Below are 14,629 nucleotides of genomic sequence, written 5' to 3'. Positions count from 1 at the left end.
CTGGAGAAGTGGCAGGAAGTGTGAGAAGCGAGGGGGGAGGGTGTGCGTAAGGCACCAGTGGAGCAGGGAGGGGTGGAGCCCACGGCCCTAGTGAAGCCTCTGACTGTTGCCCTGCCCGAGCTGGCTGGCAGAGGGAGCCGCTGCATTTACTGCTGTCCGCCTGGACCAGGTCAGCGGTTGTAGGCTCCTTTGTCCAAGCCACTGCCCTGTGGTCATCAACATTCACCCCCCTGCCTAAGACCCTTGGTGGAGAGGTTTGTCCCCCTCCCTGCTCCTGACAGCCTGTGTCTGTGTGTGTCTGTGTGTGTGTGTTTCCTGGCAGGAATACTTGGATGCTCTTCACCGCCTCTATGAGGAGTGGCTCTTCAAAGGAGGCCTTTTCCCTGTGGCAGCCCCTGTTCTGGTAAGTTCCCCTGGCAGGGCAGGAGACTTTTCTAGAAGGAGGAGTGACCCAGGGAATGTCAGCCACTCTGTAGTCCGGGGAAGCCCGAGTTCCTTCATAGCTGGAGGATCGAGAAGGAGGAAGCAGGGAGGGTGGAAAGGGCTCTTTCTCTGGCCCGGTCCCCATTCTGGACTGAGTCTCAGAGTTAGTTGCTGACAGTCCTGAGAGAAGGTGACCTGTCCCAGTGTCATTACACCGGTGGCCACAGTAGCATCTCACTTATCCAGCCTCACCAGGGAAGGAGTGTCCCCCATGGCTGAAGCCTCTAGACGTGCATTTTGGCTTTAAGCACTCGAGCTGGTGGTCTTTGCAATGCAGCCATCCCTTCTTCAGTGGATAGCAGGCGCAGAGCCTCACTGCCCCCTTTCTTGGTGACCCAGGGCATCTGGAGGAGCACCACTTGCTGTCCTGGGCTGTTACCCAGCGATGCCCTTAGGAGGTGCTGAGGTGTGTAGGACTGTTTGCCCCACACCACTCACGTGTTTGAGCTCCCGCGTTGGCTTTGTATAGCCGCCCCCTTTTCTCCTGCTGACACACGCCACTTCTAACTGTGTCGCCGTTTCCGACACGCCACTTCTAACTGTGTCGCCGTTTCCGCCCCATCCGTGTTTCCCTGCTTCCCTGTCCCCTCGTTTTTCGATTTGCTGCTGCTGAATTTCTTGAGGCAGGCAGATGGGTGCTAAGACTGTCAGGAGTGCGTGCACAGCGTGGGATGCAAGGGAGGGCCGCACACAGACTTTGGTGCATGGCCTGAGGGACATCTGTTTGGGCTTCTCAAATACTTCTACTCATGGTGCTCGCGGGCCATGAGGTTGCCGAAAAGTGAGATATTACTGTGCTGGAGTTTTGAAGAAGTAAAATCTATTTTTTCCCCCTCATGATTGGATAATATAACATGATGGGGAAAAAAAACCCATCATTCGTGGGCTGGCCACAGGGACAGCTGTAGTGGATGCTTAAGTGAAAACACAGTTGAGAATATGAATTGACCTAGAACCGGGTGCTGTTTTGCTTTTATGCTTCCATTTTCTCTGCCTGTGACCTTGGGCTTCTCTGCCTCTCCCGCTTCATCCTGCCTGTCTCTTCCTCTCCCCCTCTTCATCGTGAAGGGAGGAGGATGTTGAGGTCAAGTGCAGCCCGGTGATCCATGTGTTTAATTTCCAGGTGATTGAGGCTGACCACGACAGGAAGAAAATGTTAGAACTCTTTGAACAAAACCGGGACCGCATACTAACTCCAGAGAATCAGAAACATGGCTCATAGGACAGGAAAGATCATGCCAGAAAAATGCCCACTGCTGCCAAGTTAGCTGTTAGGAGCAATTTGGGAAAATCAACTTCCGGGAGGGCTTTATATTTGGCCACATTGTTTTCCTGATGGTCTCTTCCTCTTTGCCAGTGTCTTCATCCTGGGTCTCTGGTCCTTGCAGGTAAATGACAAATGGGACCAGTGGGTTTGTCATGCCCTTTGGTGGTCGTAGCCTTGCATTCATTCCCCCAGTGCCTCTCCTGGTGGTTTCCCACTGCTGGGTCCCTCTGATTAAGGGAAGAGCCTCCTGACCTCATGCTGGGTTTGGAGTCCCTAACCCTTCCCCGCCACGCAGGAGGGTGGGGTAGTCGCCCTTACATCCCAGGGAGGAAGTTGAAGCTCAGCGAGGCCAAGGGACTCCCCAGGGTCACACAGCCAGTGACGATGGAGTAGGCACAGTTCAGACTTTCGGCGACTCTGAAACGTTCTCTGCCTGTCATCCTGAGAGCCTGTCTTCCCTTGCTGGAGATCTCACGTCTGTGTGGGGAGAGCCAGCAGTGCGTGGAGCCAGCATCCTCATTTTCTCATTATGTGAGCAGTTCTCGAGGACAGTCAGCATTCCTGGACCTTCACAAAATTGTGCTGTGTTTGGCTTGAGCCCAGCGTCCGGTGCTTTCCCAGCATGAGGCTGCTGCGGCATTTCCCACCTCATCATCTGGACTTCCGTGTCCTGGAGAGAATCGTGCTTTGACTTCTGCACGGTGCTTGGTGTCCTTGGTGACAAAGGCCTGCCTGAGCTGCTGCCAATTCCATGTCAGGGACATGGCTTTTGGTGCCTGGGTGGTTTGCCCGGTGCCAAGCTGGGGCAAGGGGCACCAGCGCCCTGGCTTCTGAAGCTCTCTTACCTTGTGATGGCCTGTGTGAGGAGCTTTGCCCTTGGAATTACTGAGAGTCTGTGGGCTGTGGGAGAGGCCTGAGTGGCCTTAAGTCTTTTTGAAATGTTTTTCCATGAAGGGGACACCTTGGATCATAGAGCATGAACTCATCTTTATTGGTTCAGAATATATCTTAGCTTCTCTCAGCTGTAACAATACATCACAGCCATAGCTGCCCCTTGAGTCCAGTGGGAAGTAGAGAGAAATAACATTCTCTTAGGAGACAGTCTGGACAAGAAGGTCAGGGCTCGCAAGCAAAGGCTCTTGGAGCACTGGTACTCCTGATATTTCGGAGGTGGGTGGAGATCAGAAGACTGTTGTCGACACAGAGAAGGGCCAGTTGTGAGCTTTGGGGAAGCAGGCCTCAGCTCTCCTGAGCAGCGGTTGGTGTAAACGCAGGTTGGAAGGCCTCGCCACGGCCTCTGCGGGAGTGTGGCACCTGTGCGTGCAGCTGTCTGACTCTGCGTGGGTTACAGGTGCTCTGGTGGTCCAGTTCCAGAGGGAGCACTAAGGGGGCAAGACTGTGACTCCTGGACCAAATCTTGGGCTACGCGGGCAGGATGAGGGGCAGCCCCGTGGGGATGAGCCTCTCAGCCCAAATGTCAGTGATTGACTAGATGCCCAGGGGAGGCGAGAGCCTGTGCTACCGGGGATCTTGACGGGCCAGGGAAGTCTCTGGGAATTTGTAGATGAACAGTCCGGTGTTTTCCCCACAGCTTAATTTGAGCATCTGTTTTGGGGGAAATGTAATTTTAAAAAATAAATAAAATCTTGCTCTGTAGTAGCCAATAAATTCTTCACTGAAAACCTGAGGTTAATTTTGGAGTGCTTCCTAGGCCAGTGATTTTAGCTCCCTGCAGCATCCTTTTGCCAGTAGGATAATGTGGTTTCATTTTCTAAACCCCATCTTTCCTAACATGGGAGGTTTGGGTCCAAAAAAGCTCACCATCCTCTTGCTCTGGCACCACGGACAGGATGCCGTGTACCTGCAGCGGCCAGTGCAGGTGGCAAAAATCTCCCAGCCCACGTATGTCACACAAAATGGCTGGTGCTCAGCTTGCACATATGAGGCTTGCCTTCCCCATGTGGCAGGCAGGGCTGGTGACATCAGGAGTCATGGAGCAGGGCAGGAAAAGGGCAGATGGCACACGGTAGGCACGACACCTAGTTTTTAGAGCTGAGGGAGGCACTCCTCAGGGACTCCCAGGAATGGCTCGGAGGGGCATGGCAGGGGCTGGCTCCTTGAATTGCTGACAGGGCAAGCCAGGGCAGTGATGTTCCAGATTTATTGGTGTTGCCCCATTCTTACCCTGAGGTGGGGTTCTGTAGAGCATTGCATGAGTATACCCCAGAGCCACCTCAGCGGCTTTGACCCTTGGTAATTAAAAAAAAAAAATGTTTAATAGCATATACATCTTCTTGTACTCAGCATGTTTAGTGAAATAATTCTGATTTATACTTCATATTTTTAATTTTATATGCAAAATTCATGATTAGAATCATTCAGAAATAGTTCATGTACCTGGTGATTAAAAAAAAAATGAGATAGAAGTGTATTTCTGTTGCACGTAAAAGGGCAGAGGTGGGTGATCCAGGACTGGTACGGTGGCTCTGAGGCCATGGGATCCCGGGCTCTCTCTGGCTTTCTGTTCCCAGCTCAACTTCCTGGTTTGTGGCTTCCTTCCTCCAGGGACTTCCCTGTCCAAGATGGTGCCAGAGTTCCTACGCTGGCTAATGAAGGCATCAGGACATATTGTCTGTCCCCCATTCATACTTTAATTCTCATGTGGATGAGGACCTTTGCAAGGCACAACTAAGATAAGCCAGAAGGTTCTAACAGGATTTTTCTAGAGGCCTTAGAGGTGGGGGAAAGACAGGAAGGAAGTCAGGACCCACAGGCTGGGCCACAGATGTGGTGTCAGTGCTGTGGCACCCTCTCTCCCTCCTTTGTGCCCTCACATCACCTCACCCTCACTGCCAGGGACCACAGTGTCCTCAGCTCGACCCATCTCCTGCGCTGAGTGTAGCCCGGGAAGGGCAGAGGCCACCAGTATAATGCACTCCCACAGCTTGGCTCTCAGGAGGCCCTCCCTAAACCGCGTGGTTCCTGGGAAAGAATGTCCTCTTTCATTTCCACCTGAGCTGCTTACCTAGATAAGTGTACCCGTCCCTGCCTGTGAGATATATCAGTTGGAGACCTTTAGCCGGGACTCCCCCAGACCCCCAACCATCAGACCTGGGGAAGGATTGAAGTGTGTACAACTCTGAGAAAAGGTAGAAGGCGTTTCCAGAACCTACCCACCCCCTGGGTGCTGTTGAATCTGTGCCATCTTGTTTTCCTAGAGCCCTGGGGCCGGATGGGGGCGCTCACATCAAATGCTCACATATCTGTGGAATGAGTAATACTTATCCCTGTGGCCTCTCCACCCAGAAAAATTACAGTTATTAAAGTAATTGACGAGCTTTTGGAAATGTCAGCCCTCCATTGTTGGAAATCTAATAATAATAATACCCCGCCTGGTGCCTCTGGGCTTTGGTGGTGGATTACTCACCCAGGGCCCCAGGGTCACTGGCACAGGGCTTTCTTTTCCTAATAACTCCAACCCCGCAGCTCCTCTAAGAAGGCGGAGTGAACTCTGTGTTCCTTTAGTTTACATAAGATAGTGAGCTTGCCAAAGGCTGTCATTAAACAGAAGCTAAGAGAGAGCTAGTCTTGCGGAATCCAGAGTGGGTATCCACTTTTGCTGCTCTCTTCCCGAATTTCTGCATTTCTTGGCTTGTTGGTCTTCAAGGCTGGGATCCGTGGAACACAGGTGTTGTAGGAGAGAGCAACAGGTGTTCTGAGAAAAGAGGGTTCCGTAGTCCAGGAAATTTGGGAAGCACCACCTGGGTATTTTCTCTAAGATGCGCAAGATACATTAGTTTAGATAAACTCAAGCAGTCCTGTGAGAAAAACACCTTTTCACCCTTATGTAAGCCAGGGACTCTCAGACTCATTGACAGTAGAACCCCTCATTTGGGGGATATCCATTAACAATCTCCAGAAGTGCCAGGGTTCCTCGGAACACACATTGGGAAAAGCACTGTTTTAGGGAGTCTGCAGCTGCTGATGACTCTTGGCTTTTGTGCCCTTTGGGAATCTCTAGCTCTTGGTTCTCCAGGTTCAGTACATCTGAATCCCCAGAGGGCATGTTAAAACATGGATTACCAGGTCCACCCACAGAGTTTCCAATTGAGTGGAATCCAGTTCTGGGGTGGGCCTGAGACTGTTTTCTAACACCATTCCCGGGGATGATGAGTCCAGGGAACTCCCTGGGTTTAAAGTTTCTAGGACTGGACATCCCAGAGTTCCAAGAAAACTTGGCATCTTGGTGGTGGTTGAATGTGTTGTGAGTGTTGGTTATCATATCTATCAAATGGGAGCATTGCTCATTTCTCAGGGCTGTGAGGATAACTGACCTGGCATATGGAAGGGGTCTGGACCAGGGCCTGGTAGGCAGTAAGTGTCCCATAAATGTTAGTTCACCTGATGTTTCCTGGAAAACTGACTGGAATGCAGTTCGTTGGCCGAGTAATGGCAGCAGCTGCAGTGACTGGCACTTTCCGTCAGAGCGGCGTGGGCACACGCTCTCACCAATTAATTGGGACCACCTTGATGTATCTGTTCAGGTCACAGGCCTGGTTGAAGCTGACCTTCGGGACTTTACCTCTGTAAAGTGCCTCATGACCTTTCTAGAATAGCAGAGTATGGGGCAACCAACTGGCCTTTCTTTTCTTTTTATAAATGCTCCTGTTTCTCGTGGGGACTCTGGGTCTGCACCTGGCATCCTGAGGCCTGAGAGGGAGAGCTGGGAGAGACATAACTGCTCCTCAGGCCGTGAGAAATGACACTGCTTCTTGCACCAGCAAGGCCCTGGAGTTCCTTACACAATAAACGGGTGGTTTTCTTGCTTATTTGCCGGCAGACCTCTTTCCCCATGGGCTCAGGTGACCTCTCACTCACCCTTTCCCTAAGGCACAGAGCAGGTTTATTTGTAGCCAGGGATGGGTAGATGTTGGCAACTCCAGGCTCATCTTAGGAAATGCCCAGGAAAATGAACAGTGACCAGTTAAGTGTTCAGTGAATCTTACCTTTTGGGATCCACTTGGCTTTGTGGATGGGACTTGGGCTTTGGGGTCAGAATATGGGCTGGGATCCCAGTTTCCCCGGTTATTGGCTGCAAGACCTGGGGCAGGTCACCTTGCTTCTCTGGTTCTGTTTCTTCCTCCTTTGGACACTGGGATTCTGTTTTCTCCCTCACGAGGAGAGAGGCTGCACAGACTACAAAGGGGTGAGTTAAATGAGTGATGCACACAGAGGGTCTGGAGCGGTGCCAGACCCCAGGTGCTCTTGCTCCTTCAAACCCTTTCCACGTCTCTGTAGTTGGCTGGAGAGGAGACCAGACACTCTTGTACCTTCCTGGAGGGGGGAATGTTTATCAGGGCTATGGGGCAAATATTATTTCAGCATCTTTGCAGTCTGTCCCCAGGCAGTCTGTCAGCAGGCCTCGATTCTCTCCCTGTCTTTTGACAGCACTTGCCCTGCGTCAGCCGTATGCCAGGCCCTGTGCTGGCTGACAGGTGCACACTGGTGGCCAGGACAGACACCTCCCTCCACTCATGAAGCATGTAGTTTAGCTCCTCATAGCTACCCCCCATCCTGAAATAATCCCTGAGAAAACCCACACTAAGGCAGGAAGGCACCTGCAGCCTCAGCACTCCCTTCTGTTGGGGTAGAGAATTAACACCAAAGACTCAGTGATAAAACCAACACCAACTATAGAATTTTACTGAAGTAGCAGGATACAACACTAGCATATGCAAATGATAAACAGGTTATAACGGTAGTGAAAAGCCCATTTACAGTGGTAACAAAGAACATTAAATACTTTGGAATAAATTTAACAAGATACATACAAAAACATACAAGAAATATGCTAAAGCACTCCTCAAAGACACCAAATAAGACGAACAAATGTGAAGGCATCCCATTCTTGGATAGGGGGACTCAACGTAAAGATGTCTGTTCTCCCTTAAATTAAATTACAAATTTAATACAATCTCAGTAGAAACACCACAGTCTATTTTATGGAATTATACACATTATTCTAAATTTTATATAGAAACACAAACATTAAGGAATAACCAGGAAACCACTGGAAAAAGAAAAACTGTGATGGAGAACTAGCCTTACTAGACAGTAAAACATACTGTAAAACCTGTATCATTAAAACGGTGTGGAACTGATGCATGAATAGATAAGTAGAAGAGTGAAATAAAATAGCCCAGAAATAGACGTAAATACATACAGAAATTTACATGATAAAGATGCCATCTCAAATCATTGGGGTAAAGATGGACTTTTTAACAAAAATGGTGGCTAAGGTCACCATTTGGAAAAAGATAAAAGATCCGTATTTTAATGCCATATAAACTCCCAAGGGGTTAGGGATCTAAATGTAGAAATTGGAACCATTCAAGTACCAGAAGAAAATGTGGATGAATTCGTCTCTAAAACCTTGATGTAGGGAAAGCTTCCTAATGATGATTCAAAATCCAGGGGCAACCAAATGTTAATCATTCTGGCTAAGTAAAAATTTTAAAACTTGTGTGATAAAACCTAGCATGAACAAAATCAAAAGACAGTTAACAAACTGGGAGAAAAATGCAACATATGTAACAAAGGGCTAATATTCCTAAATATCCATGAAGAATTCTTTAAAATTGAAGGACAAAGGACCAAAAACCAAATAGAAAACCGAGGAAAAGATGTGAAAGACAATTTACAAAAAAAGATATAAAAATGGCCCTTAAACATGTGAAAAACACTCACATTCATTCAGAGAAAAGCAGATGCTATGATCTGAATATTTGTAGTCCTCCCACCCCCCATTCATATGTTGAAAACTTAATGCCTAAGGCCATGGTATTAGGAGGGGACCTTCAAGAGGAAGAGATTAGGCGTGAGAATGGAACCTCATGAAGAGATTCGGTGCTGTTGTAAAAGAACCCCACAGAGCTCCCGTGCCTCTTCCACCGTGTGGGGACACAGCAAGAAGTCGGCAGTCTGCAGTCTGCAGCCCGGCAGAGGACCTTCGCCAGAACACCACCATACTGGCACCATGATGTTGGACTTGTAGCCTCCAGAACTGTGAGAAATAAATTTCTGTTGTGTATAAGCCACTGGTGTGTAGTATTTTGTTATAAAAGCCCAGACGGACTGAAAGAACACTGACTCACCTACCAGACAGGGGTGTGTGGGGGGAAACAAACCACATTCTTCTGGTGAGGCTGTGGGGAACAAGTACTCACATACATCGCTGGTGGGAGTGTAACTTTGTACAACCCTTTTGGAGAGAAGTTTGACAACATCCGACAAAGTACGTATGCACTTACACTGCGACCCAGGGATCCCGCTTGTGGTATCGAATATGTACTTTCTACAATATAAAAATATCTATGCACAAGGTTATTTATTGCAGCATTGGTTTTAACTGCAAAATAACTGGAAACAGCCTAAAGACCTGTACGTAACAGAGTGTCAAATAAACTATGGCACAGCCACACGGTGGAGTGGAAAAAAGAATGAAGAAGCTCTTTCTGAACAGTTATGATTTCCAGGACATAAAGCAATCTTGAGTGAAAAACAACGTCCAAATGAGTATCTCTGGTACACTACCCTTTGTATAAGAAGAGACCCAAGAAAATACACAGATGCAGGGGCGCCTGGGTGGCTCAGTCAGTTAGGCATCTGACTCTGGCTCAGGTCACGTCTCACTGTTTGAGTTCGAGTTCCATGTTGGGCTTTTTGCTGACAGCTCAGAGCCTGGAGCCTGCTTCGGATTCTGTGTCTCCCTCTCTCTCTGCCCGTCCTCTGCTGGTGCTCTGTCTCTCTCTCAAAAATAAATAAAAACTTTAAAAAAATACACAGATGCAAAGGAAATGAAGGATGATCCAGAAACTAAATAGGTTGGTGGGCAGAGGCTGTAGAGAGGGAAGGATGAGGTGTGGTTGCAGGGAGGAGAAGGGAATGACACTTGTGTGAATGTGTCTTTTTGTATAACTGACTCTTAGAACCATAGAAAAGTGTCCCATTACCCCCGAAATAAACCAACAGGATCAACTAGGATGTAGGGGGAATGGAAAACGGAATACAGACACAGCTGACCCTAAGAGCATCACAAGTGAAAAACGACCACACCAGAGGGGTGGGGAAGTAAGGAAGTCGCCTGAGTAACTGGGGAAAACAGTACCTTGATACGGCGAGAGTGAAGGTGAAAATTAGTCTTCATAAATGCTATGATAGAGTTTTAAAAGTGTTTCTCACGGAGGTGTGGTCAGCAATTCTAAAACTATAGTATTGGACCTGAACAAACAAGTAGACCGTAGATTAAGAGAGCCAGGTTTCATTCTCTTCTACAGAAAGAACTTATAAGTAAAAGGGGTGAGGCAGAAGCAACCCTGTGCCATTGGCTTAAAATCAGAGGAATCCATAAACACTCATGGTTTTAAAATTCTATATAGATTTGGAAATAAACTCACATATGTATATGCCTGGGTTAGTACACATCCATATGTTTCCTGACTGCCCCCCGAGTGGGCTTGGAAGCAATGACACCCAGTAACAGCACACCTGGCACCCGGGTCTTGGTATCTAAACATCATTCTCCAGTAAGAGGCACCAGGGCTCCTAGGACAAGCGGTTTATTCCAGGGATGCAGCACATTAGTATCACCAGTAATAAGATGAACCCTTTGGTAAGATGCACCGAGGACACAGCATCATTTTTAATAGTATTCTTGCCAAAAATGCATAACCTCACTTCAACTATAAAAGAAAAAAACAGACAAAGTCAAACTGAGGGACATTCAACAAAATCAGTATTAAGTTTTGACCAAAAGCATCAAGATGAGGAAAGACAAAACTAAGGCTAAGGAACTGTAACAGACTGGGGCAGAGACCGGCAGGGATGAAGGAAAAAGGACAAATGCCCTATGGGGTCCTGGAAAGGATCCTGGAATGGAGAAAGGGTAGTCATGGGAAAACTGGTCACATTTAAAAAAGGTTTGTAGTTTAGTTAATCATACTGTCTTCGTGTTAATTGCCTGTTCTTGATCATCATACTCTAGTTATATAAGATGTCGTTTTCAGGGGACACAAGGTGAGGGTTCCAAAGGAATTCCTTGCCTTATTTCACAACTTTTCTTTAAATCTAAAATTAATTACAATAACTCCCTTCGTGGTAAAGAAAAGCAGAACACAGCACTGTAAATACTACAATCCCAAATTTAGAAAAAAAAGACCAGAAGGAATTGCGTTAACATCCTAACATTGGGTGTCTCCCAGTGGTGGATATTATGGTAACTGCTGCTTTTGTTTTTATGTCCATCTGTATTTTCTAAGTTTTCTACTCATTTGATGGATCCCTGGAAACAGAGGTGAATGAGACAAGATGAAGTTTCTCCAAGAGCTTATATTCTAGGAGGGCGGGGGAGGGGATGGAAAATGAATAAGTACATTTAAAATGTCTGTGCAGAAAACTAAGTTGATGTGATAGATGGGTGGCCATGGAAGGCCTCTCCAGGAGGTGACATTTAAGGTGAGTTGTGAATGACAGGAAAGATAGAGACGGGATGTGAGTGGGGAAAGGGAACAGTTTGCACAGAGGCTGGGAGGTAGGGGTGGGCTTAGCTTGTTTGAGAACCTGTAAGAGGCCAGTTTGTCTTGTCTGCAGTAGGCTGGGGGGAAAGAGGCAGGAAATGAGATCAAAAGGATAGTGAGGGGCCTGTGGGGCTTGGTGTGGCCTTGGGAGCCCCTGGGGAGAATTGAGCAAGAAAGTCACAGGACTTGGTTCAGACAGGATCCTCTCTGGCTTTAGCTCACAAAGAGATGGGGTCATTTGCTTGGAGCGAGCGGGTGGGAATACTGTGGGAAGAGCAGCACCTCTGGATGTGCCCACTTGTGAGGTGCGTGTGCACGTGTGGGGCAAGAGATGGCTGGGGGAGGGGGTGCCGCAGCCCAGATGAGTGGAGCCCCCAACCCATGGATGCAGAGCCCGCGTGTGATCCTGTGCTCCCGGGAATGGTTTTCTTCTCTATTAACCAGAAGTTAGCAGACAGAGCAGGGAGCCTGACAGAGTAGTCTAAGCGCATTAAGGGTGTAGTTATCTACACAGCTTTCTTCACCTGTCCTGTGACAGTTCCCTTGAGGATGCTGGAGGAAACTGCCCCTCAGAGATGCCCAGGGTCACACACTTAGTGGGGATGGGAAGGGACCGGAAGCACCCCCCGCCAAGGGAAGCACCGAGGGGCACTGTGCCCACCTCACCTCACCTCACGGACACTTCCCAGCCTCCTGTGAGCAGGTCCGACCACACAGGGGAGGAAACAAGGCTCAGAGAGCCGGAGCGAGTGGCCCAAAGTCACACAGTCAGTAGGTGGGACTTGAGACCAGATGGATTGCTTAGCAGATTGATCCCTACCCCTGACAAGCTGTGGGTTCCAGATCTGCCACCTCTCCAAGGGGTCGCTTCCCTGGTGGAAGAGCAGTCTGGGTCTCTGTCCCTGTATTATCCAGGGGTGACATTTTTTAGCTATTGCCTGGGTGGTGTTCTTGGGTCAGAACTGGCCCCTCCAGCTCCCCTGGGGGAACATAGTGTCGGGGGCCCTCATACATGAGGGGGTTCTGAGTAGGCCTCCAGAGTTGGGTGATCCTACTGTCTGGGCCACCGGCCTCAGCGGCTGGCTCTGGCCCCGTGAGAGGTTCTGATTGTCTAGTGTCCTCAACCCCAGGGCCTGGGAGGCCCCCAGGATGGTCTGCTAGAGTTGAGGGTCCGAGGAGGTGGGAAAGGTGTGCACAGAGCTCGTCCAACTCAGAGGAAGTGTTTGGAGGAACAGTGTCTGCGTCAGGGGTGGCCGGCTCCGGCTGTGCTTCTGGCTTTGGGTCCAAGGATTTCCCTGACAACTGGGGGCCTGGTGTCAGCCGGGGCTGCCTGGGGATGGTGACCACTCTGCTCTCAGGAGCTGCACTGGGGACCAGGGACCACTCACCGCTGCTGCCCAAGGAGGTGAGCGCTTCACCTGCAGGTGGGCTGGGAGCCGGGGCTGGGCCCTGGGCTTGGTCTCCCTTCAGGCCGCGCAGGGGAAAGTCCCTGCGGAACAGGGGTGTCCGGTGCAGAACAAGGTCACTGTAGCAGGTCAAGAACTCCTCACTGTCCGAGCGTGTGCTGGCATGGCGCTGGGAGTCCAGGGGGAGCTGGGGGCCGGCACGGAGGGTGCGGGGGGATGTTGAGACCTCGGACAGGCTCGGGGCCGTTGGCACAGTGCTCTGATGGTCAGGGCCCTCAGCCAGGGCCCTCTCAGATCCCAGCCCTTCTTGGGGGCCTGGCTGGGCCCCCTCAGGGCAGTTGTGGGCCTTCGCCAGCTTTCTCTTGGAGCTGCGCCTGCGGTAGGGTTTCTCTCTGCCCAGTCCCAGGACCTGCCTGCTCGAGGTCCCCAGAATGGCCTCACATGTAACTCTCGCCAGGAAGATTTCAAACATCATTTGCTTGGCATCCTCCTTGCTGATGGCCTGGACCAGCGAAAACTCCGCCTCAGAAGTGGCCACATAGCCCAGCCTGCCCAGAATGGTGTGCAGTGTTTGTTCAGAAAGCACAGGCTGCACCCGGTAGGCAAAGTTTCCAGTGTATGTCTGGAACAAACAGGGATGTTTATTAGAGGTGGGACACAGCCCAGCAAAGTGGCTGTGAATGGCCAGGCAGGACCAAGGGCCGATGCCCAGGGGAGCACTGGAGGCTCCTGAGAAGCCGTTGGGCTGGGGCATTTGGCCAAAGGGACATCTGGTCCATGATCATGTTATCCTCTGTCCCATTTTATAGAAGGGCACACTGAGGCCCAGAGACAGGACAGGACCTGTCGCAAGTCACATAGCAAGAGATTGAGCTGGGGTGAGGCTCCGATATCCTGGCTCCCAACCCAGGAGTCCTGGCCTGGAGTCAGAAGAGATTAAAGCTTTCCAAAGCTAGACTCCTTCCCCTGTTTATTATGAGCTCCTTGGTTCCTTGTCTTTAGAGAGGCAGTAGAGTTTAGCGGTTGGAAGGTGTGCTGCCTGAGTTTGAGGTCTATCTCTTCTACTTACTAGCTGGTGACCATAGGTAAGTTGCATTAACCTCTTTGGCTCTCAGTTTATCCAACTATAAAATGGGACCAAAGTCAGTGGGCATGATGGACACGCTGTTTCCCCCAGAGGCAGAGCTCCGTCTCCAACCCGAGACCCCCTTGCTCAGAGGCATGGTGGTGCCTACCTTCAGGGACCTGATTTCCTTCCTCCAGGGAAACAGGAGTAGGTTGACAGATATTAGCTCCAGGAACTCTAGTGCCTGCACCAGTTCATGGCAGACAGGCTGGGTAGGGCTGGGTGCCCCCTGGGAGTGAGTGGCCCGCAGATTGGAGGCCACAAGTTCAGGCAGATAGAGCTGAAGGGGGGGCCCCATGTCGGAGAACCGCCGGGCCCTGTGGGTGAGGGCTGCTTGCCTGCAGACCCGGAGCCGGCCGGCCCCTGCCTCCTCTTGGTAGTAGCTGATGAGGTCACCCAGGAGGGTCTCTGGAGCAGCCTCACCCGGCCCAGGGTGTTGGGGCTGGCTCATGGTGGCTCCGAGGGGCTGGGTGCCGAGGAGAGCTGTGTGGGCCTTTCTAGGCCAGGCCCAGGCTGGCCCGCCTCCGTCCTGCCCCACTGCTCAGTCAGGAAGCTGAAGAGGAAGTTGTGCTAGCAAAAGAGAAAGCCACACACAGCCCGGCTCTGCCTTTGCTTGTCGCTCTGAGGGGCTCAGACCCGAGGGTTGCTGGGGCTGTGCCACCTCCTTCCAGTGGAGCAGAGCTGAGATCGGGCTCTGTCCTTGCCCCGCCCCCTAAACAAATGGGGAAACAGAGACAGCGGTGCCCACAGCCGTCTACACCCCTCTGCAGCC

At 50.4% G+C, this 14,629-nt stretch overlaps 2 protein-coding genes across 3 annotated transcripts in view; one reads left to right on the top strand and one right to left on the bottom strand.

Moving 5' to 3' along the window:
- The window catches only part of TK2 (thymidine kinase 2), a 31,994-nt gene extending 25,417 nt beyond the window's left edge, over positions 1–6,577 (top strand). For both annotated transcript variants that reach the window (XM_053906522.1, XM_053906523.1), the window contains 2 exons: positions 323–403; positions 1,607–6,577. In XM_053906522.1, coding sequence (XP_053762497.1) covers positions 323–403; positions 1,607–1,705 — 180 coding nt within the window. In that variant the 3' untranslated portion in view covers positions 1,706–6,577. The remainder of the gene's footprint in view (positions 1–322; positions 404–1,606) is intronic.
- An 849-nt stretch (positions 6,578–7,426) lies between these two features.
- Positions 7,427–14,378, bottom strand: LOC109270809 (spermatogenesis-associated protein 2-like protein). The gene is made up of 2 exons (XM_019455706.2): positions 13,967–14,378; positions 7,427–13,353 (listed from the first exon to the last, which is right to left on the bottom strand). Exons 1-2 carry the CDS (start codon positions 14,306–14,308, stop codon positions 12,253–12,255), a joined length of 1,443 nt encoding a protein of 480 aa, XP_019311251.2. The 5' UTR covers positions 14,309–14,378; the 3' UTR covers positions 7,427–12,252.
- Between the last annotated feature and the right edge of the window lie 251 nt (positions 14,379–14,629).

The sequence above is a fragment of the Panthera pardus genome, unplaced genomic scaffold (genome assembly GCF_024362965.1).
Source record: "Panthera pardus isolate Hobbes unplaced genomic scaffold, ASM2436296v1 HiC_scaffold_19, whole genome shotgun sequence".
NCBI classification, from domain to species: domain Eukaryota; kingdom Metazoa; phylum Chordata; class Mammalia; order Carnivora; family Felidae; genus Panthera; species Panthera pardus.
The sequence above is the reverse complement of the archived record's forward strand: the minus strand, read 5'-3'. Positions and strand labels throughout refer to the sequence as shown.

Excerpts from the sequence above, each read along its gene's own strand:
- LOC109270809 (XM_019455706.2), bottom strand. The coding sequence starts at position 14,308 with ATGAGCCAGCCCCAACACCCTGGGCCGGGTGAGGCTGCTCCAGAGACC. Across the intron at positions 13,354-13,966 it reads AGGAAATCAGGTCCCTGAAG|ACATACACTGGAAACTTTGC; the intron begins GTAGGCACCACC and ends TGTTTGTTCCAG.